The sequence below is a fragment of the Balaenoptera musculus genome, chromosome 11, assembly GCF_009873245.2.
Source record: "Balaenoptera musculus isolate JJ_BM4_2016_0621 chromosome 11, mBalMus1.pri.v3, whole genome shotgun sequence".
NCBI lineage: Eukaryota > Metazoa > Chordata > Mammalia > Artiodactyla > Balaenopteridae > Balaenoptera > Balaenoptera musculus.
Genome location: NC_045795.1, coordinates 36,611,882 through 36,635,743, shown reverse-complemented (window position 1 = coordinate 36,635,743; position 23,862 = coordinate 36,611,882). Strand labels below are relative to the sequence as shown.

The window sequence follows — 23,862 nt, the reverse complement described above, 5'->3', positions numbered from 1 at the left end:
TATTAGTAGCCTTCACTTCAATATAGATACAGGCGTAAATATGTATTATTTACAAATGTTTATCTTTATGAAATCCCCACATAAAAATGAGATTATGGTATTTATTTTTATTTAATTATCATTACTTTCCAAAAAATGGTAGTTTAGTAAAAAATAACATACAGAGTACAATACGCTTTTTCTTTTTAAAAGAAGAAATCAAGACAAAGGGAAAATTTAGATTGATTAGTAAGATGAAGATGAAGAACGTCAACACAGAAATTCATGCCATAAACCTCTGTATAACCATTCAAGACAGAGTGCAGATTGAGATCTGAGCTTCCTAGGAGTCAAAGCAAAAATGGAAATGCAAACAGTTCAAAGGTCAACATCCTATGAGCTCTAAAGTAGACTGTGAGAAGAGTAGTGAACCATGTTCTCAGTAACAGCCCTTCAAAAAGTAGTGTGTTTCAGACTCACAGATCTAGAAGACAAACTTGTGGTTACCAAAGGGGAGAGGAAGTGGGGGAAGAACAAATCAGGGATATAGGATTAACAAATACAAACTACTATATATAAAATAGATAAGCAACAAGGGTATACTGTATAACATAGGGAATTATACCCATTTTCTTGTAATGACCTATAATGGAATATTATCTGCAAAAATACTGACTCACTAGGCTGTACACCTAAAGCTAACACAATATTGTAAATCAACTATACTTCAACTAAAAAAAAAAGTGGTGTGTTTTATGTGGCTATTTCTTAATAGCATCCCTATTAGAAGCCAAGGGCATCATCTATAAAGGCTGAGTATTGGTGGTGACAATTGAAGTGTATCTCTTTTTTCTTTTTCTTAAATTAAAAGAAGATTTTTTTTGGCCATGCCTCGTGGCATGTGGCATCTTAGTTCCCCGACCAGGGATCGAACCCGCGCCCCCTGCAGGCGTGGAGTCTTAACCACTGGACCGCCAGGGAAGTCCCATGAAGTGTTTCTCATTTTCCTTTTTCTTACTGGTCAGAATTAATAGTAAGCAAATTCTCTCAAACTAATGTAAGATCTAAGCCCAAATTTAATTTAATTGCGTAAATTAGAAGTTTATAAAGGGTTTGAATTACATGGCCTCTTGTTGGGCTACGTAGAATAAGAGTAAGGGCCAATTAGAGTTGTATCTACACAGAACATTAACACTTAATTTGTTTAGTACTATTATGACCTTAAAAGGAAGAATTTGCCTATAGCACATGCCATCAAATATTTGAAAGATAATTTTTAAATGGATAACTTCCTCTTCCTCATCCCATTCAAAATGCATTTACCCACAGTTGCAAGTGAAATAAAAGCATAATCCCAAATGGAAAAAATATTTTAAAAATGAGTTAGTTATATCAAATTTCACCTGTCTTAAATGAAATTTAGACAGAATCAGATTGGATTATTTGGTTAGTATAAGGCAGTTGGTTCCTAAGAAGAATTTTCTAATAGCTTATTTTTCCCATTTGGTAGGGAGCTATAAATATTTCAGCACATTGACTTAGTAACCTTCATCCATTTGAGAATCAGGAACAGGACTGGGTTATAATCATTAAAAGAGAAATAAAATAAAATAAACATAGCATGGCCTTGTTAATTTAAAACAAATTAAATTTTGAATTAGGGTTAGACTGCCTTGTATTTTATAAAGAACAGCGTTTTCAGTTGTCAGGCAATCACAGTTTTCTCAGATAAGACTTTATTTTCAATAAACCGGTTATCAGCCTACTGTAGTTTTACTGCAATTCATATACTCAGATTTTCATAAGACAATAATCGAATTTAATGGAGCCTGGTAGAAAATTCAGACTATTTCCCCAGCCCACACTGTCCCAGTAATCAGCAACTCAGAAAACCAGAGTTTGGTCTGTTGTATTGCTCTAGTGTTATAAAATTACTAGTAATGGCCATATTTTTGAGACTTGACTTCTTTCAAACTCAATCTGATTTTTTTTAGGCCCTTTTAGTCTGTGATAACTTTCAGAATATAATATCTGTGTTCTATTTTCTGAGGGGAAAAATGGGCCTGTATGTATACACAGTATTGCATATAATTTCATAAGATTAACCCAGAACTATATGCAAAATTTTCTGTGCACACATGTTATGAACCCTAGGTTGTATTATTGTTCCCATGTGTTTGCCTCCCCTTCCAGTGGGAGGATTATACTTCCCTGTCTTCATCATCAGACTTGACCATGAGACATCTTTTAACAAATTAAAGGTGAACAAAAAAATTCATATGTCACTAATGAATGGAAACTTTAACAGCCATGGTATGGTTCCACATCGCTCTATTCTCTCTGCCACAAGACCAGTCGTGTTCCAGTTAGGGCCACTCTTTCATTCTGGATTCCTGGAATGAAGACACATGTGGGCAAAAACAACAAACTGTTGTTGTGGTAAGCACCTAGGTTTTAGGGTCATTTGTAATTGCAGCATACATTAGTCTAAGCTGATATAAGAACCCTAGGTTAAGAATCTCTGTTGTAGACCTACATGAGGGTTTTGACACTCATTTGTTATTCATTCAAAAATTTATTCAATACCTTTGTAATGTGGGGGACACCCACATTATCTCCCATTCTCACAACAATCCTAGAGGATAGGTCTTCAACATTTTTGCAGGTGAGGAAACAATCACAAATTGGGTAAGTAACTTTCTTGAGGTCACACAGCTTCTGATTAGCTTAGCCAGGATTCTAACATAGGTCTGTCTGATTCTCTTTGTGTTGTATCTCTATACTTTCCTATTTGCTCTTTATATCTAAGCACATATATCTGATGAATCATTTCCTTACCAGTATGTGGAATTGATAATGCAGTGTACAAAACTTTTATATAATAAATACTTTGTCTCTATTTAAATCAGGCATCTTATAAACTGCAGGCTTGCCAGGGCACAGATATGTTGTATTTGGAGGTTTTTAATTTTGTTTTTAAGTTTGGAATCAGATACCTTTAGGCGAGGCTTACACTTGCCAGTTAGCCACAGTAACCATCACTTCCCGCTACTTTAAGCCAGCTGACTTTGTACATTTATGATATCTACCTGGTCCCTGTAAATTTCTGAGTTTATAAGCCCAGATTGGCTTACCTAGTGTACATTGTTATGAAGACGAGTTAGATGTAATTCCCTTCTGTTCATTCATTGGTTCCAGAGAAATTATTTTTCATTGTTACAGTCTCAAACTAGCAAATATTTAAATTGTGTGCAAGAAGGCAGAAGTGTAATAAGTCCATAGTTAATTTGAGACTTACTAGCCAGGCATTGTTCTGAAACTTTTCACATGTAATTATCTAATATAATCCACATAATATATGAAGTAGATGTGATTATTATTCCCATTTTAGAGAAGGAGAAAACTGAAGGAAGAGAAGTTGAATAACTCGCCCAAGGTCACACAACAGTTAAGAGGTTGAGCCAGGGTTCATTCTGCATTCCTAAACACCACACTATGACAGAGGATCTGTAGGTAACTGCACGAGCTTTTCTCATGAGTGAAAAAATCTCTTAGGTCTTTATCTGGTAACCATTACGTGAAGGACAAGTTTTCCCTTACTTTATGCTACAGCTTTTTAATAACTATCCATAGTGTTCTTCAGAGAGAACATGTACTCTTTCTATTATTAGACAAATGCCTTTTTGGGCATTGTGACTCACACAGGCATTATATATTCTTTTGCTACCTTGAGTTCATCGGATAAACATTAGTCAGTTAGCCCTGATCTTTGGATCTTGTGAAAATCATGGTCTTTGCTGAACATCCCCTGATATGCTTTAATAGATGTAATAAAATGTTAGCAAACCTATCACTTCATCCTTTAAAAAAATTTCTCTTAGCAGTTTAAACCAATGTGTGGTCTGTTAACATTTTGAGAAAGAGGTTGCCATTCTTAAAATATACCGTTTTGCACTGTTTGAAAAATAAGTATTTGTGCTGAACATTTGCAAGTTTTATCTTAAGGGAAAGTGTGTCTCAAAAGTTACCACCACCACCACCCTGAGTTGAATTTCCTGAAACGTGAAGTGCTCAGCTTGCCAATAGGGCTTAACTGTAGGAGGACTGAAGCTTGGTGGTCTGTGACCCTGATGTGAGATGGTGAGACTGAGAACTGAGTGGAAATGAAATATCGTTAAAGGCAAGAGCTGCCCGTCACCCATGGAGGGGAACAAAGACAAAGAGGACCGAATTACAAGGGTATCAGTGGGCAGGAGCACAAACACTGCTCTCCTTCCACTTCCCCAAAAGGGAGGGCCAGTGAGAGGGAGTTTTGTCTTTTCTCCTGTCACTTCTTCATGGTAAAATGAAGGGCTGGTAGCATGAAGACTGTGCATACAATTATAAAAACAACCAAGGATCTAAAAAAGGAGCATTTTCTTTTTCTAGTGTATTCCCAAAGCTTTTCTAATTTTCTGTTCTGTTGTCACTGAAGTCTTTCTGCGGCATTTGTAACCTTAGGTCTGAACTGAAAAAAATCTTCCGGGCTCCAGCCTCTCCAGCAGTTATGTTCGTGCCACACCTGTGCCATCCGATGATTCATGAATGACAGTAAGGACTGTTGGTTTGAGGGAGGTCTTTATTTTTTATTTTTAGTTTTTAAAGAGATTGGAGTTTATTTATTTATTTATTTATGGCTGTGTTGGGTCTTCGTCTCTGTGCGAGGGCTTTCTCCAGTTGCGGCAAGCGGGGGCCACTCCTCATCGCGGTGCGCGGGCCTCTCACTATCGCAGCCTCTCTTGTTGTGGAGCACAGGCTCCAGACACGCAGGCTCAGCAGTTGTGGCTCACGGGCCCAGTTGCTCCACGGCATGTGGGATCCTCCCGGACCAGGGCCCAAACCCGTGTTCCCTGCACTGGCAGGCAGACTCTCAACCACTGCGCCACCAGGGAAGCCCTGAGGGAGGTCTTTAAATGGTACCAAGGATCAGCTGTAAACAGATAGGTCAGAGTTTTTTGTTTCGTTTTTTGGTTCTAATTTGCCTATTTTATTTTGTCAGCTTTGTCTAGTATTTACACAATATGCCTACTCTGTTGTTTATTTTGCTGGTTGAGCTGTATGTGTAGGATGTATGTATATGCACACACACCATCAAATTCTCATTTTGTTGAAACTAGATTAAGGTCACAATATTCAGAAAACTTCTCCTTGTGTTTTCAGTTTTTTAGAAAATTGACACGTTTTTGAGGTTAGACCAAAATGAGGTAAATGTGTCTCTTGTGCACTATGTTACTGTAGTACTAATGGATTGTTAGGTATTTGCTGTTATGTTAACATGTTAATTTATGCCCTGTAAATGAATATGAGACACTATTGCTGGGAAAACTGTATAGTCTGCGCAATAAATGCTGTATAAGAAACAAGCCTTCTTCCAAATACCTTCTTTTTTTTTTTTGCTAGTTCACAATTCTGAGCAGTAGGCGCTATAGGTGTGAAGAATTTAGGGACTGTATAATTTCAGTGATAAACCAGATTACAAAATAAGCTTAATTACTGATAAGAGTTTTGCTTATAAGCTTTGTCACCTTCATATATTCTCTACTGCCTACTTTTGCAGGAAGCATTTGAAGACATGCTTTTGGGAGCCAGTCTAGTGTTATTTCTAGTATTCTGAAATAAAAGCTTGCAGCTTTGTGGTTTGAATCTAAGCAAACAGGACTTGAGAGACCTTTTGAGTTCTATCAGAACCAGTTACCTGTGGTGTGTAGTAAGGAAGAAAAAGTTTATATGTGAAGGGATAGTTTGTAAAATTCAAACATCTGCTTATTGAAGGGGGTACTTAATATTTCTGCTGTATGTAGTTGCATTCTTGTTTCCTAGAAATACATTTTTATAGCAATTTGAAGTCTACTTATTAATGTCTGAGAGAACAAACGTTTTTAAACTTGGTATGTTCACCAGTATCAAATAAGTTAAATTCAACAAATCTATATTGTATATTGTGTGGCAGGCATTTTGCTAGGGACTGGGATGTACGGTGAGTAAGACATTCATTCATTCACCCAGAAATATTTATTAAGTGTCTTCTGTGGTTCATCTTAAGAGCCTCCCTGAGGAAAGAGTGCTTAAGTTAAGGTTCAAAATGAGTAGGAGTTACCAAGGTGAATAGCAAGATAAAGAAAAAGAGTCTCCCACATGCCTGATCAAAGTACTCCAGGATGAGAAAAAGAATAGTGTTCAGAAAAAACCAAAAGCACTCCAGTATGGCTGAAGCAGGAGGAGGGAGAGGAGGAGCAGTGGCTTAAGACGGGACTGAAGAGATAGCCAGAAGCCAGTTCATGGAGAGACTTCTAACTTGTAAGCCATGTTTAGGAATTTGGATATGATTATTAAGGTAATGGAAGCTCATTCAGGGTTTAGGGAGGAAAATGACTGTGTCAAAATTTGTTTTTTACGTCACTCTGATTGCTTTGTGTAGAATGAATTAGAATGAATTAGGGCCAAGAGAGGATAGGATACAAAGAAATGAGTTAGCATGCTATTGAAGCAATCTGACAGATGATGATGACTTAGATTAGAGTGGAAATAGAGAAGTGCATGGATTCCAGAAATATTTAGGACTGGTAAAGACTAGACTTGGTGATTTTTGAGATGTAGAATTAAGAGAGGGAGAATGTGGAGTCTGAGATGTTTCCCAGGCTTCTGACTTCAGTCCCTAGGAGAATGTTGGCACCATCCCCAGAAAAGGACAGAAGACAAGGTCCCTTTTAATTTCTGAGGTAATACCTCAAAGTAGACAGATTTGTGGGCATAGATAGGGAACACAGGACAGGAGTCATTTATCCTCAACAGGATATATATATGGTATGTGGGTGTGTGTATATATACATACACATATGTGTGTGTGTGTGTGTTTAAAATTTGTTTGAAAGTATCAGTATCAAAACAGTATCAATCAGTCAATGAAGAGTCTGAATTTTAAAGGGAAGGAATCATCATGAGAGAGAATTCGGTAGGGTAAAGGTTTTGGTTTTTGTTTTTTAAAGAAGTTAGAAGAGATCACTCATGAAAGAAAGTTTAAATGAACACAGCCACATTGAGCAGATCACAGTTTTCCCCATAAGCTAGGATCCAAGGTGAGTGAGTGCATTTTAAGGCTTTAATAATAGTAATTAGTTCGTCCTTTGGTTCTTGCTAATTCTTGTTTAAACCAGTTTGTCTTTTTCTGAGGCTGTTAACCCAGATTAACATTCAAATACTAGAATTTTATTAAGATTTTAATTAGGAGGCTAGAACTCTGGCTTATGAATTGGTTGGCTACTGCTAACAGCTTTGTAGCTTTTTAAAATAAGATATCTAAGATTTGTGGTTGGGGTGGGAATGTGAAGCTTTGAAAACGTAGAAATGTGCTTATGAATGGAAGCTGTAGTCTGTTATGGAGATAAATTAGGAGAAGAGACGAAGAAAAGAGGAGAAAAGGCCCTGTTTTGTTAGAGGAGGCTTTTATACTATGCCTTGCATGAACCAAACCTTTGAGATATCAAAATTAAATTTTTATTGTCAACATTTCCATTTTACTTTAATTGGCTACTGGAAACATGAAGCATTTTATGGGGTGAAATACCAAATTAAAGCTTCCAGTGGGAATGTGGAGTTGTAATCTGTGATACAGAGTCAGATGGGGTTTGAGCCTAGGAATGGAAATGCGGGAACTGGAAAAGTCACCCCTGCAAGCTGGGCTGTGGTTGCTTCAGTGATGCATGCTGTAGTGGGAAGTAGCATACGAGAATTACACGAATTTGGGCCTCACACCCTAGCTCCGGCATTTGTTAGGAGGGGCAGGTTGCCCAAACTTGCCATGCCCGCTGTCCTCTGCTGAAATATGGGGATGACATCTACCACCCAGTTTATTTTGAGGATTAAATGAGAAAATGAACGTAAGGCCTCTGAATGAACATAGTGCCTTGCCTCATAGCAGGCACTTCATTCTTAGTTCCTCTTTCACCTCCAGTTTAATTTTCTTTATACCCAGCTTAGTGTCTGTAATAATGATATAGAAGCCTTATTAGTGGCCAAACAGATTTAATGAGTGAGTTAGAACAAATGCAGTTGAATTTCTCATCTCTCCTTATTGATTATGAAAATAGGAATTCATAGCACTTCGTCTTTTAGAAATGCTAAACCAGATGATGCTAGGACTGCCCTTAGAGGCACACAGAATAGTGTTTGAAGGGTTTAAAATAACAATTGAAAAAATAATTTTAAATGTAATCCAGTGATGGGCTTTCTACTAAAAAACATTTGGCCACTTACTCATTTAGTTAACATCTGTGGAGCAGTGTTTTTGTCCCAGGCCTGTATAATGTAGGAGACGGAGAAGTGAACAGATGATTCTTACATGCCATAGTAAGGCTCGTGCTGTGGGAAATCACAGGGTGCTGCGCCAGGAGGATTTGACAGTGTGTGCCAAATGCTTTAAAAATGTGCGTCCTCTTCTACCTAATTGATCTACTTCTAGCAACATAACCTGAGGAAGTTTGATGAAATCTGCTTATAATAGTGAAAAATTGGTAATTGCAAATGTATAACAAAAGTGAATTGGTTTAATTTCTATCTTATAAGTGGACATTCTGTGTACCCATCAGCGATCCCAGAGATCTGTAAAAAATAGTCGCGATGTATTGCTAAGAGCAAAAAGTAGGTTAGCAAGGAGGGTTTTTAAAAAATAATTTATTTTCAAAGAAAGAAAGTTTAGTGAAGTCCTTGCCAAATCACTTTTGGGTATTCTTTGCCTTGAACAAATCATTCAAAAAGACATAGTTATGGTCATAATCTGGAAGCTGGGTGGGAGTTTGAGTTAAGCATCTTGCCAAGTCTGTGTAGTACATATGAGAGATCAGCTATTGAGATGTGTATATACACACACATATATATACACACATACACACACACACATACATATGAGTTTTGAGTAATGACTAGATAAGTTACAGTCCCAGTGAGGCTGCCCAGGTGAATGAGCTTGTCGGCAGAGCAGGACCATGTGCTTTCTTGGTGCTCCCAGTCTTTTGAGGTATACTTTGTAGTAAGAAGATTGACCTGTGAGAAAAAAATATGTCTAGTGAGTATGTTTGTAACCAGCCCCAGGCACTTCTTCACTGGCCATTTTGGCTCAGCTGGTACCATTAGGTCAGTTTTTCTAGCTTGTGGAACCATCTCATTTCTGGATACCGCAGGTTCCAAGAGTACCTTCGTCGAGAAATTATTTTTTCTCTTAGTTGATAATAAGGTAAGCTGCCAAGATCTTGGCTTCTGTTCACTTTTCAACAGCAGTCCCTTTAAAGTTCAAAGGTTTTTACTTAGGTTTTACAAATAGCAGTTTATTTTGGAAAAACTCTATTCAAGACCAAGTTTATACCTTTGTGTATACCGTAAACTCTTAACAATTTACAAAAATAGATAATTTTTCCTAATTTTTTTTTCTTAAAGAGATGGATAAGCTTGGAGAGCTCTAGTTTTCCCATTTGTATGAGAACTGTAAAACAACAAGTGAACAAGTCTTTTCTGTGTCTGGATCAAATGGAGTGACTATTTCTGTTCCTTTCCTGCGCTGCTTTCCAGAGTAGAGTTAACGAGAGGCAGTCTCTGCCTGTTTTATTGTTTACTTTTTTACATGGGACATAAATCTGCTCCCCTTTGTCCTTGGAGTAGACTCCTGGGATTTTTTTTCCTTCTGTTTCTTTTGGTCAGTAGTCAGAAGTTGGATGCTGAATGATTCAGAAAGAAAGGAACAAGAGAGTAAGAACTGTAATGCAAACGTCAGGGCTAAAAGGAAGAGATGGTTCTTTCTTTAAACCAGGAAAATACCTTTTCTCTTTAATGACTATCATTTTTTGAGTACCCATGCACAGATACTTTATGTACATTATCTTGTTTAATTCACACTATCCTGAGAGGTAGAAATAACTCCCTCCCTTCGTTTTACAGACAAGGCCCAAAAGAGTAAACAGTTTGCTTTTAGCCATATGCCCAGTAAATAGGCAAGTCAGAATTTGAATCCAGGTCCAACTCTAAAGCTCTTTGTATCATATAAGCTGCTAACTTTGGCCTAAGAGTTAGAAAACTCTTATAATTAACTGTGAATTTCTGGTGGGTTGCATTAACTTTCTTGGCTCTTGCTTTCTTCATCTGTCAAATGAGATGATTGAGCTAGATCTTTAAAGTTAATTCTGGTTGTAAAATTCTGTTATTTCTGGTTTCTTTATTGAATTGAAATGGAGAATGTGTAAAAGCTTCTACTTAGTTCTCTTGTTTGCAGCCAGTTTGGTTTGTAATCTTTACTTTTAGCCCGATGACTTTTTCACACCATCGTCCAGTGGAGGTGCAGAAGAAGGCATCAGTGGGAGGATGGGTTAAAGGAAGGAGCCTTATGACAGCTGCAGATTTACAAAAGAAAACTTGAAGAAAAGTACCTGAACATCAAGCAAGGAGCATGGCAAACATGGGCTGGAGATTGTGTAGGTGGGACCTGGTAATTGTCTTTAGACCCCAGCATCATTTAACTTCAAAGGGTTATTGTGCCTCAGTGAGTGATTCTATGTGTTTGTCTGTCTTGAGGCAGTGGAGATTCTGTTAAATAGTACAATGATGACTCAGTTTCAGTTCTTTTAGGGTCTTATAACATTTCCAATTAAATGGTAGAAAGGTGGCTATAGGAGGGACACAATGATTATTGACATAGGAGAGCTAATGAGATGATATGATATAAAAAAGAAGCATCATTTGCAATATTTTTATTCCACTTATACAGTACCTTTTTCTCTGAGGGTGCTGTACAAATAACATTGAGATAATAACCCATTTTGAAATGTCAAAACACTGAAAATAAGAAAGTGGCTAGGAGAAATAAATACACAGAAGCAGTAGAGGCTTTAGATCACTAATGGGCATGCACAGCAGGTTAGCAATTCTTTGGCTAAATCCATTGCATTCACCATTGGTGCTGTAAATGGGTGGGGGCTTGACATGGAGGCCTTTTCCTTGGGCCAGTCTAATGCACACCGTTCTACATCCTGTGGTTGAGATTGAAGACCATGAGTTTTTGTGTCAGATGGATCTGTATTTAAATCCTGATCCTGCTACTTACTAGCTATTAACTTGGAACAAATTACCTAAATTTTCTGAGCCTCAGTTTCTTCATCAGTAAAGTGGTGGTAATTATAACTCCCTTGTTAGGGTTGTTCAGAGGATTAAAGTAAATGAGTTAAATATATACAACATTTAGTTCAGTGCCTGGCACATGGTAAATGCAACATAAATGCTAGCTAGCTATTATTATTCTCAGAATATGTCAGAATAGTGATTCTGATGAGGTTATAGAGCATAATAGCAACAGCTTCTCTGGTTCAAAAGATAAGGCAAAATGGAGTTGTCAGGATCTTCTGTTCCTTTTCTGAATTGATGCAGTGAAGTATAATCTGTACTTCATAGACTAGCATAAGATTTTTTAAAATGAAACATACCGAGACTAAACATAATAATTTAAACAGTCATACGCTGACCACTAGCTTTAAGAAGTAAAAAAAATTACAGATAGAATTGAAGATCCCGGTTCCTCCCTCCCTCCCACCCCCAGATAACTATTATCCTAAACTTGGTGTATCATTTCCACATGTTTTTATATTGTAATTATGTACCAATAAACAATATATTTTTACATATTTTAAATTTTTATATAAATATTATTAGATACATATCTTTCTGTAGCTTGCTTGTCTCTCTCAACATTGTTTTTGAGATTTTTCTGTTGTACTTATAGCTCTATTCATTTATTTTAACTGCCATAGAGTATTTCATCATATGAATGAATGTATCATTTTAATCTATTCTCTGTCAATGGACATTACCTATAATTTTGAATATTTCTGCATAGCTCTCACTTCACACTCCCCACCCCCCCCAAATCTCAGAGGTAACAACCCTCCTGAATTGTGTTAATTTTTTTAGTGTTTATAGATACATATTCCTAAACAATATATTATTTGAAGTTCTGCCTGTTTTTAAGGTTTGTGCAGTACAGTCTTACTATGTTATTTAGTGACTTGCTTTTTTGTTTAACATTATAATTTTGAGATTTATTCATGTTGATGTGTGTGGCAATAGTTATTTTCACTGTGTACATTATTCCATTATTTGAATATAATATAATTTATGGTCCTTTAGGTCTGACTTTTTACTATTACAAACAGTATGTAATCAATATCCTTGTACCTGTGTGCTGAATTTCTGTCAGGCATATACCTAGTAATAAAAATGGGGTATAGGTAATGTATGTGCATCTTTATCTTTACTGGATAGTGATAAGTAGTAATTACATTATCATTTAATTATACATATTTTCTAATTTCTAATTTGACCCATGAGTTTAAAGTGTATTTTAGAAACTTACAAATATATAGGATTTTTGTTACCAATTTTTAACTTAATTGCTCTGTGGTCAATTCATAATGCCTATATCTTACTAATTCTTTGGTATCTGTTGAGACTTTTGCTTTATAACCTAATGTGTGGTCAAGGTTTATCCAGGTTTTAGGCAGTTTTTATAAATATTCCAAATGTGTTTGAAAATAATTCATTACCTAATTGTCAGTTTCCCATAGATACAATCATTTTTGCTTTACCTATTTTGAGGCTTTGTTATTGGGTGCATACAGATTAAGAGTTGTTTTAGATTTCTGCTAATTTTTTTCACTCTTATATAATGATCCTCTTTATCTCTAATAATGTTTTTGCCTTAAAGTCTACATTTCCTAACAGTACTATAGCTGTTACTGGCTTTTTAATCATTTGTATTTGCTGGTATTTTGTTTATATACTTTGAAAGTTTTCTCTCATGTTAATGTTTTTAGTATGTCTCTTAGGAACTACATAAAACAGGACTTTGTTTATTCAGTCTGAATTTTCTATCTTTTAACTGCTAAGTTTAGTCTGTTTACGTTTATTACCACTACTGATACATCTGTACTTATTTCTGCCACATTATTATGTGTTTTCTATTTCCCCTTTTTTCCTCTGCTGTTTTTCTCCTTCTTAACCTGTCCTTTATTGGTTTGAACAACTTTTCTTTATTTGTTTTATCCTTGATTACCCCTACCCTAAAATTTTAACATGTATTTGGCTTTGCAGAGTCTTGCGTTAAAATCAGTATGTCTACCACTCATCTTGGAAATCTTTAACTCACTTACCCTCCACCAATCTTCTATGTTTTTGACCAGTATTTTACTTCAATTCTTTTTATCACCCAAATTAGTTTTAATTTTTATACTAACTTGCATTATTTTCTAATACCCAAGACGATTGTGAACTCCTTATTTAAACTGGTTTTCTCACTCTTTCTCTTCAGATTTTCAAAAGAAACAACCAGACGATGATTCCGCTCCAAGTACAAGTAACAGCCAATCAGATTTGTTTTCCGAAGAGACCACCAGTGACAACAGCAATACCTCGATAACCACGCCAACTCTTAGTCCCAGCCAGCAGCCGCTTCCGACAGAACTGAATGTAACTTCACCAAGTAAAGAGGAGTGTAAGTCTCAGATCCTGTGAAGTGGTAGAGAAAGCAGCCTCAGAATCATATCATGAGTTTCTTGGTAATGCCTCTTCCAGAAAAAATGATAGCAGCTCTTTCAATTCAAGATTAAGTGTTAACATATAGGCCCAAGTCAGCAAGGTAGAGAGTAAGTTTCAGCCTTCCATTGAGCTTAAGGTTTTTTTGTGTGTGTGTGTGTGTTTTAATTTATTTATTTTATTTATTTATTATTTTTGGCTGTGTTGGGTCTTCGTTGCTGTGCACAGGCTTTCTCTAGTTGTGGAGAGCGGGGGCTACTCTTCGTTGTGGTGTGCGGGCTTCTCATTGCAGTGGCTTCTCTTATTGTGGAGCACGGGCTCTAGGCGCACGGGCTTCAGTAGTTGTGGCACTCAGGCTCAGTAGTTGTGGTTTGCGGGCTCTAGAGCGCAGGCTCAGTAGTTGTGGCGCACAGGCTTAGCTGCTCCGCGGCATGTGGGATAGTCCCGGACCAGGGCTCGAACCCGTGTCCCCTGCATTGGCAGGCGGATTCTTAACCACTGCGCCACCAGGGAAGCCCACTTAAGGTTTTCTTAAAGGATCGCCTTTTATGTTAACTGTCAGGGTACACGAGGTTTTGAACCAGTTTAGGGCAGTTGTTCTCAGCCCTGGCTGTAAATTAGAATCCACTGGGGATTTTTAGAACAATTTTAATCTTCAGCACCATTCCCTGAATCTGTAATTTAACTGGTCTGGAGTGAGGCTCAGTGATCTGTTCTTTTTAATTCTTCAGAGGATTCAAATATGCAGCAAGAATTGAGGACCACTGGTCTAGGGAACTTACCCTGATTTAGGAAGCTTTGGTTGAAGCCTTGCCTCTGTCACTAAGTGGGCCTCGAGTGTTTCTAGGCAGTTAACGAGATAACACTATATACTTCATAGAACACGGGATATTTGAAGGGAGGAGGAAGTATTTTCTTTTACTCTTCTATAAGTTCTCAGTGACAGAATGCTATTATCATATATGTGATATGGAAGTCCATTGTCCATTTAAGCTTTATAATGCTCTAACCATTTCCTTTAGGGCACAACTGTAACTGATAGGGTTTGTTGAAAATTGTAGTGATGTTATGACATAGCAGCTTTTTACCTTTTAAAAGCTTTACTTAACAGGTTGAAATCTGGTGTTTCAAATTTAATGAATATCTAGAAATCCTTGGAATATGGTAGGTTAGAATGTTCTATCTACTAACTTTGGAAAGATTAGCAGAGAACAAATGTTTATCTAAACCCCTGTCATAAGCCACTGTACTAGGTAAAGTTGAAAACATAAAGGTAAAAAAGGCCATAGTCCCTGTCCTCAAAGAATTTACTGTTTAGCAGTGGAAATTAAATATATTTCTTATATCAGTAGTTCTCAACCAGGAGTGAGTTTGCCCCTCCCCCTCCCCCCAACACTGTAAAATCTGACACTGTATCGGACAGCCCTCCACAGCAAGGAATTATCCAGCCTGACATGTTAGTAATGCCAAGGTTGAGAAACTCTGATACATGGTTGTATGCACCTAGTTTAATGGTCTTTCTTACGTATTGAAGACATGGACTGTTGAAGAAGGGTGTTGGTTTACTGGAGAAGGTGGTGTTGAAGATAGACACAATATGGAGGAAAGCTGCATGGAGTTCTGCAATGGCAAGTGACTTCTTTAGGGCCATTTATGGGGGACAAGGCTGGACAGGTAGATTGTGGCCGTGCCATAGAGACTTGACTGCTCAGCGAAGATATTTGGATGTTAGACGGTAGTCATGTTTTTGAGCAAAGGGAGTAATATTACTACAATTATTTTGCAGAAGTAGAATGGCAGTATTGAAAATGGGAAGGATTATACTAGATAACATTGCACAGAGAAAATTTTTAAATTATTGTAACCTATTGAATAGAGGCCTAGGCAAAGATGTTGAAATTATGTAAGAGGAGAAAAAAAGATGAAAATGGTAGTGATAATGTTAAGGCAGTAGGTTTTGTTTTGTTTTTAAAAATCTGTTGAGGGTTGTGTACTTATTGAGAAGCTGATGAAAGCTCTGGCCCCTTGTCTCAGAAAAATACACACCAACCATTTATACTCAATTTTGAATAAAAGTTTTCTAAAGCTCACTATGGCCTTTAGGTTAAGAACTCCTTGTCTAAGGGAAAGGTTGGAGCCGATCAGAATCTCATCTTGTGGAATGGCATCTGACTGGATCCACACACACCAGGATCAGGCCAGGATCAAAACAACTTGAGCAACCCAAGTGCTCTGAGATAACAACAGCTACCTTTAATTGAGCACTTTATGTCCAAGACACTGTTCTATATGTTTTGCATATTTTTTCTTTTATTCCTCATGACAACTCATTGAGGTGTAAATACTCAGTTTCCCCATTGTATAGAAGGAAACAGGCACAAAGAGATCAAGTAATTTGCCTGTGGTAGCAAACTAGTAACCAGAATAGCATTCAAATTCAAGCATTTGGCTTTAGAACTCATGCTTTTAATTAGTTAATTCACAATGTGAAATATAACTGCCACAGAGAATAGAAATATTCATGTTGGTAAGATCAACACTTTCTTTCTGTGAAATTAAGGTATGTGGAAACTCACATGGTACTTGATTAATTCATCATGAAATATCCTTATAACAGGGATTGAAAATAAAAACACTATATCCATATGACTGTATGACTAAAACATTTTCTCTGGAGTCAGATCTTTATGGGAAGCAGACCCATAACAAGGATTTACATAGCAAATGGCAAAGTGTGGACTCAGAACAAGTGGAGTTAGATGAAGTGAAAGTTTGAGTCACGCTGATTGTCAGGTGTACTCTGAGGACATATAGGGAAAGTCTTACGTTCAGTACAAGATTCCATCTTTATGCCCTTTTCCCCCTCCTCTGCTTGGGATTAGACCTACCCTGAGCTCTGGAGCCCCTAGGACACAGCACTTCCTGTGTTTCCATAACTTGCCACTCTAGGCTGCTGTAGACTGCCACATTTTTCCTTTCGATATATACGTAAATACCTTCTATCTGACTAAGGATGTGTAGTTCTACCAGTTTCAGATCCATTCTCTCTTTCTGGTGACATCACTGCTTTAAACCATTGTGTGTTTAACTCTTCAAGTGAAACTCTCAGAATCTAATCTCATTTCCTAATTCTTGTGGAGCTCATTATTGTAAACCTTGGATTTTCATAGATCTGGAGAGAGGAGGAGATTTGCTAATATGAGGTTTAATGATGACTTAAGTGTTCAACTGGGCAGTTTGAGTTGGAGCTCAGGAGAGAGAAGTCAAGGTTGGCTTCATCCACATGCAGATGATAAGTGAAGCCTTAGGGGTTAAGTGAGATTGCCAAAGGTGAGAAGAAAGAAAAGCAGTGAGAATAGAACTTAGAGGGAAACCAAAACAGAGGAGGCAACTGAAGAAGTCAGAGAGGAGGCAAGTGATAGTGGGCAAGGTCACAAAAGGCAAGGAACAAATTTCAACATATGGTGTAAGCTTTATTAATAATAATGAAAATATTCACTCATATTTATAAAGTGTTTGGCTATCTTCTAAGCTCTTTACACATACTAACTAACATTTAATTCTCACAATACTAATAATTAATAATAATGAAATATTATTAATAATGAAATAATAATAATTAATATTAATAATAATGAAAATATTTACTCATATTTATGAAGTGTTTGGCTATCTTCTAAGCCCTCTTGTAAGCTCTTTACACATACTAACATTTAATTCTCACAGTACCCTATAAGGTAGGTGCTTTTATTATCCCTGTTTTTACAAATGAGGAAGTTGAAGCATAGACTGGTTCAGTAACTTCCACCCAAAATTCAGAGCTCTTGCTGCCCAGTGTAGCTCATGCTCCAACCCACTGATTCGGCTCCAGAGCCTGTGCTTTCAACCACTATAGTATATTGCCTCAACATTGTGAAAATGCTTCAGGAAACTGTAAGCTGACAAGAAAAATTTGGACTTGGTGATCATGTGATTAATTCTCTAAATAAACTATTTAATAAACTGTTTCAGTGGTTTGTATATTCATTTAGCAGTCTTTGCTAAATGGCACTAGGTTAAGTGCTGGGTACAGAAATGAATAAGATTAGGTCTCTATCCACAAGGAGGTCACCTTTTCAAATACATACATCTCTCCTTGAGTTTCTGGTTTGTTCTCCCTAACAGGTGCATGAGAATTTTAGGGTGTAAGGGAGGCAGTAGCAGGAATAGTGATTAATAAGCATGTCATTTGCAAAAGCTTTCTCAGGCGAGTTTTGCCTTCTCGCCTAGGTTGAAAACTATGCTAGAGTGAGGAGATAAGTGCCTGGTTTGTGGATAGGGTGGATATAGGGAGAAGAAAAGTAAGGAAGGTTTGTGAAAGCTGTCAGGGCAGATGCATTGTAAGTCAACAGGAGGTAATTAAAGTGATTGCCAAGTAGCGGTGAAGACCCAGGTGAGAGTAGACAGCCTGATCCATTGACACCTTGTACATTTCTTCAACTGTGACCTACCCAGGAGAAGAAAGGTGGAGGAAGAGGCAGCAGGGGATTACTTATATTAATGTTTTAGTATCCTCAAGAGACCAGAATTTCATCTGTTGGTCCTTAGCTTCCCCTAGAGAGTTATGGAGAAGTAAGGTGTGGGAGTTGCTGGGAAATGGGTGTGGGATTCCAAATCCAAGTACTACATAATCTGTAAACTCTGTAGTAGTTATGGATCCATTGTTATTGTAGAACTGGAAGCGTTAGTGTAGAACTGGAAGTGCTGAGTCTTCTTTGGGGCTTGTGAAAGGTTTTACTTTTCTTCCTAATAATCAAGAGAATGAGTATTGCTTACATCTGCTTTCCGCTTCTCAAAGTTAAATGAATATAAGAACAGAAAGGTTGGTGAGAGTCTGGGTACATTAATGCTGTTTCGAAAAGACTGCAGATAGAGTAAGAACTATTGACAAGAATGTGTAAAGCAGAGAACAGGACAGATTTTTTATCCAAAAGAATTTCTTAAAACACCTTGACTGGAGGTCAAATAAAACAGGTGTCCAAAAGCTCAAAGGGATATTTCTTTGTCTAAACACACATGTGTCTCTTCCTATCGCATCTTATGTGTGTCTGCAGAAGAGTCCATGGAACTTTAGCCATTGGAAGCATTTTCAAAAAGCAGTTGTAAACAAAATTCTAATAGTGACCAAAGGACTTGTCATAACACTTAAATGCTATAAAAATGGTAACAGCTATCACCAGAGTACTTACTAAGTACCAGGCACTGTTCCAAATTTTTATTTGTATTAACCTACCTCATATTCATAATACCCTGTAAAGCGGGTGGTATTACCGTATCTATTTTGCAGATGTGAAAATGGAGGCACAGGATGATTCTGTATCTTGCCCAACATCACAGAGCAGCCTGGCTTTCCAGCACCACTCCATTGCTGCCCGTCTCTGTAGTGATTTGTAGTGTAAAGGCCGTTGCTTGCAAGTAAACTACAGAGGAAGGGATGTTGCGCAAACACTTAAAAAGAACAAAATAACATACATTTCTTAATGCTTTTGCTACTACCAATTTATTGTTCTTTCAATTTCCAGGTTTTTCATAGAGGAGATAAATTGTGGTTTATTTTGTTTCCTTTTTTTTTTTTTTCCTCCCACATCTTTATTGGCATATAATTGCTTTACAATGTTGTGTTTGTTTCTGCCTTACAACAAATTGAATCAGCTACTGTACTTTGTTTCTTTTTTCCTTTTTCTTTTTTTTTTTTTAAGGATACCTATGACCCCAAACAGGCATAGAACTCTTTCCTAGAAGATTCAAATCTAGTCTAGGAGACATTGATCTTTTTTTTTTTTTTAAATAAATTTATTTATTTTTGGCTACTTGGGTGTTGCTGCGCGTGGGCTTTCTCTAGTTGCGGCGAGCGGGGGCTACTCTTTGTTGTGGTGCACGGGCTTCTCATTGCAGTGGCTTCTCTTATTGTGGAGCATGGGCTCTAGGTGCATGGGCTTCAGTAGTTGTAGCACATGGGCTCAGTAGTTGTGGCTTGCAGGCTCTAGAGTGCAGGCTCAGTAGTTGTGGCGCACAGGCTTAGTTGTTCCGTGGCATGTGGGATCTTCCCGGACCAGGGCTCGAACCTGTGTCCCCTGCATTGGCAGGCGGATTCTTAACCACTGCGCCACCAGGGAAGCCCTGTACTTTGTTTCTTGAGCCAACTTTTGAAATAATGTCAGGTTGTGGGTAGAACGCTGGAACTGGTTGTTAAAGCTGTCAGGGCGGATGCATTATATGAAATTCTGGTCTCTTTGAGGGTACTAAAAGATTAATATGAGTAATCCCCTGCTACCTATTCCTCCACCTTTCTTCTCCTAGGTGGGTCACAGTTGAAGAAATTTGCAGGGTGTCAGTGGATCACCTGGGTCTTCATTGCTACTTAGCAATCACTTTAGTTATTTACTCTTGACTTAGACAATGCATCTGCCCTGATAGCCTTAACAAGATGAGCAGATGACTGGTCACGTTAAGTCAGAGTCTTATAAGATTGGACTTAAAAGATTTTTTAAAAGACCCTTCTCTCTATTTCTCCTGTAAATTAGATTTCCTATTGTTATGCTCTTACAGGCCTGGACATCCTTGCTTGTGCCCTCTGGGGGACCTTATGGTGTACATGCCTACAGAGCTAGGTTTTGTGGGGTTTTTGGTGGCGGGGGCAGGGGTTAGCCAGTCCCACTATGTACTGGAGGGAAATTGAGGTGTTGGTGGAGAGTTAGCTGGTCTGTTTCTTTCTAGGCAGGAGAGGAAGAGAGCTGATACCTGCTACTAGGGAAGAGTAATGGCAAGAAATGGGCTTGTTTTAAAATATTCTGACATTCTAATCTAACAGTTAGAGAGGGCCCACCTCGTACAGAACACGTTTCTAAACTGTGTAGAGGCACATACTAAGCAATAAACAGCAACCAACACATATATAAAACAATAGTTTTTAAGAGAAGTTGGCAAAGTATAACCCACAGGCCAAATTGGCCCATCACCTGTTTTTGTATGGCCCACGAGCTAAGAATGATTTTAAATGAAAAAGATCAAAAGGACAGTAATTTTACAACATGTGAAAATTATATGAAATTCAGATTCCAGTGTTCACAAATAAATTTTTATTGGAACACAGCCATGCTCATTCATGTAAGTATTGCCTGTGGCTGCGTCTTCTCTCTAACAGCAGAATTGGGTAGTTACTACACAGACCCAGTGATCCTTTGCAGAGAAAGTTCGTCAACCCCTGTTTTACAAAGCCCTCTGACAAACGTTATTTTTCTGGGATCATCCTAACAGTGTGCAACATAGGCAGGGCAGATAGTCTCCTCCTTATTCTACAGATGAGGGAAAGGTTTGAATGGTGACCTGCCTTGAGTCACATGACAGGGCTAGAACTCAGCTCTCGGCCTTTTTTCATCCATAATGCTGAAAATTTTTCCTGTTCTTCTCTACTACATATACCGAAGAGATGATTTTGTTGTAACCAAAAGAAAATATACAGAAAAAGTGAGAACCATACTAACTGGAATGTTAGTGAAGACTTTTAATGAATAAAGCTTCATTTCCAAGTGCTGGCTGGATTTTCCTTTAATATGACAGTGATTCCCAAAACAGGAATTTGAGAGCATTCTTTATCTGTGGTTAAATTAATTTTTTTGAACAAAGAGATTTCCATTGTTTCCTTGGAAACTGGTTCCTGGTCATAGCCTAACTTCCCCAGGCATTTAAAAAATAAAATGGTGGCATGTTTTAACAGATTTCCTTGCTAAACTGCCCTTGGGTCTTTGAACATGCACTGGGCTTCATTGGCTGCTAGTCTTCATTCCTGTCTGACAGATCTGTCCCTTGGAAAATTAATATCACTGCCACTGAGTGGCTGAACTTCATGTTCGTCTGTTTTTGCCAATTAAATTTATAATAATCTCTAAGTGAAACTAGTTTTCCCTTTTTGGACTATGCCTACTTGAAGACCAGATAATGTGCAAAACAGGCTGACTTATTCTAGTAGAACATTCAGAAAATATTACCTATTAAAAATATTTTATGACTTCCTGCTGGGCTGGTTTTAAGTGAAATATGGTGAGGAGATTTATTTACAGTTCTCTCTGTATGTGTCTTTCTCTTTCTTTTTCTCTAATGAAGCTTGGAGCATCAGGCCATTTATCAGAGATAATTATACAACAGATGGAGCTTTTCTGATATATAATAGTATCAAAGTGGGAGATTCTTTCCCATAATGAAGAATGCCAAAATTTTAAATGTCTCTTCTGATTTTAATTTAAAGGTACTTTTTTTTCCAGTGCATTTATTTACCTTGAAGCTGATTCTGTAAAGCATGTTGCTTTTATTAGGGCTTGTGTTCTAAAAAGATTGGTACTTTGCAGTACAGTTTGATAACGTACAGTTGTATGCTGTATTGAATTGAATGGTTGTAATTCACCAGGAATCAATGTATGGGATCATTAAATGAATCCCGGTCAAAATGCAAAAGGACCAGTTGAGCAGTGTTTTCTTATGGAAATTACTTCTATTCCACATTGTTGGCTGGATGAGAACTTGTTCAAGCACTTAGAGTGTCATCTGACCTTTTTTGTAGTCTAAAAATAGTCAAAATTAAAGCAAAACCATGACTTTTAAATTACTTATTTGCTGCCCTCTTTTTTGTCTTATTTTATTTTTTAAGTATACAAGTAAAGCAAAGACATACAGGTTTATGTATGTTAGAAGGTGAAAATATTCTTTTAATGCCTCCACCCCATTCCCTACCCCCCAAATTCCCACTCTTGCCAGAGATAACCACTGTTTATTTATTTTGGATTATATATATTCTTTTTCTATGCAGTTATATACATGTCTACATAAATATAAGGTTTTCTTTATACAAATGAGAACATACTATATGTATTGTTTTGTATCTTGCTTTTTTACCTAACAGTATATTTTAGAGATCTTTCCAGGTCAGCCTAATTCTTTTTAAACTGCTCTGTAGTATTCTGTATTATTATTTTCTCTTTTCTTTTGAGACTGTTTCTGATATTTCACTGCTATAAACCATATGATGTAAACATTTTTAAACATAAGTAATGGTGCGTGTATCATTTTTCCATGATAAATACATGGAAGAAGAACTAACAAGTCAAAGAATATGTATCAAAATTTTTATATATACCGCCAAATTAATTTCCAAAATGACATTACTACTTTATTCCTATATGCTACTTTATTTGAGTGAGCAATTTTTCCCATACTTTTACCAATGTTAGGTGTTCTTTTTTTGGGGGCAACAGGCAAAAGAAAAGCTTATCTTAACTTGCATTTCCCTGACATCTCCTGATAGTGAGATTGAGCACTGTTTCATATGTTTATTAGCTATTTGTGTCTCCATTGATTTGCCTATCTGTATTCTTTGCTTATTTTTTTGTTAGCCTTTTTTTCTGACTGATTTGTAGGAGCCCCTTATATATTCTGGATATTTGTTATGTATTCTTATATATTTGTTACATATCATGTAAATATTTTCTTCTGGTATGTCATTTGACTTTTAATTTTGATTTGGGTGCCTTGTATTCCATTAGAAAATTCACAGATTTTAAAATTCAAGTCTGTTAGTTTGTCTTCTAGGTTTGTGTGTTTCTTAGAAGGCTTTCTCCATCACAGGCTTATAAAAATATTTTTCTTTATATTTTACAGTTTAGAATTATATTTAGCTCTTGATTCCATCTGAAATTTATTTTGTATATGATATGAGGTATAGGGATTTACCTTTATTATTTTTCCAAATGGATAACCAATTATGTCAAAACCACTTATCAATTAGGCCTGGTTTGAAATTCCGTTATTATTTTATAAACGTAAATCTGTTTTTAGGCTCTTTTATTTTGTTCCATTGGTCTAATTGTATATTCCTGAGACTGGAAAATAACTTTGTGGTGTGTATTGGTATCTTGATAGAGCTAGTTCCCCCTTAATTAATCTTTTTCTAAATTTTGTTGGCTATTTTTTTGCATTTTTTCTTCTCGATGAACTTTGTCAAATTCTATTAAAAATTACAGTGTGATTTTTAATTGGGTTTACACTGAAAATATAGGTTTATTTGGGAATAATTGGCATTTTAATACATTATTGGGCCTTCTCATACAGTAATATCATTTGTCTTCATTTGTTCAAACCTTCTTAAATATTCTTGAGTAAAGATTTATTATTTTCTTAGTGTAAGCCTTATACATTTCTTGTTAGAAATTCTTCTTTATAGCTTTATATATGTATTTCCTGTTCCTA

General features: G+C 36.9%; 1 protein-coding gene across 2 annotated transcripts in view; it reads left to right on the top strand.

Annotated features, from left to right (window-relative positions):
- Positions 1-23,862, top strand: part of ZFAND3 (zinc finger AN1-type containing 3) — a 336,221-nt gene that overhangs the window by 245,949 nt on the left and 66,410 nt on the right. For both annotated transcript variants that reach the window (XM_036869699.1, XM_036869698.1), the window contains one exon: positions 13,361-13,543. In XM_036869699.1, the coding sequence (XP_036725594.1) occupies positions 13,361-13,543 (183 nt within the window). The remainder of the gene's footprint in view (positions 1-13,360; positions 13,544-23,862) is intronic.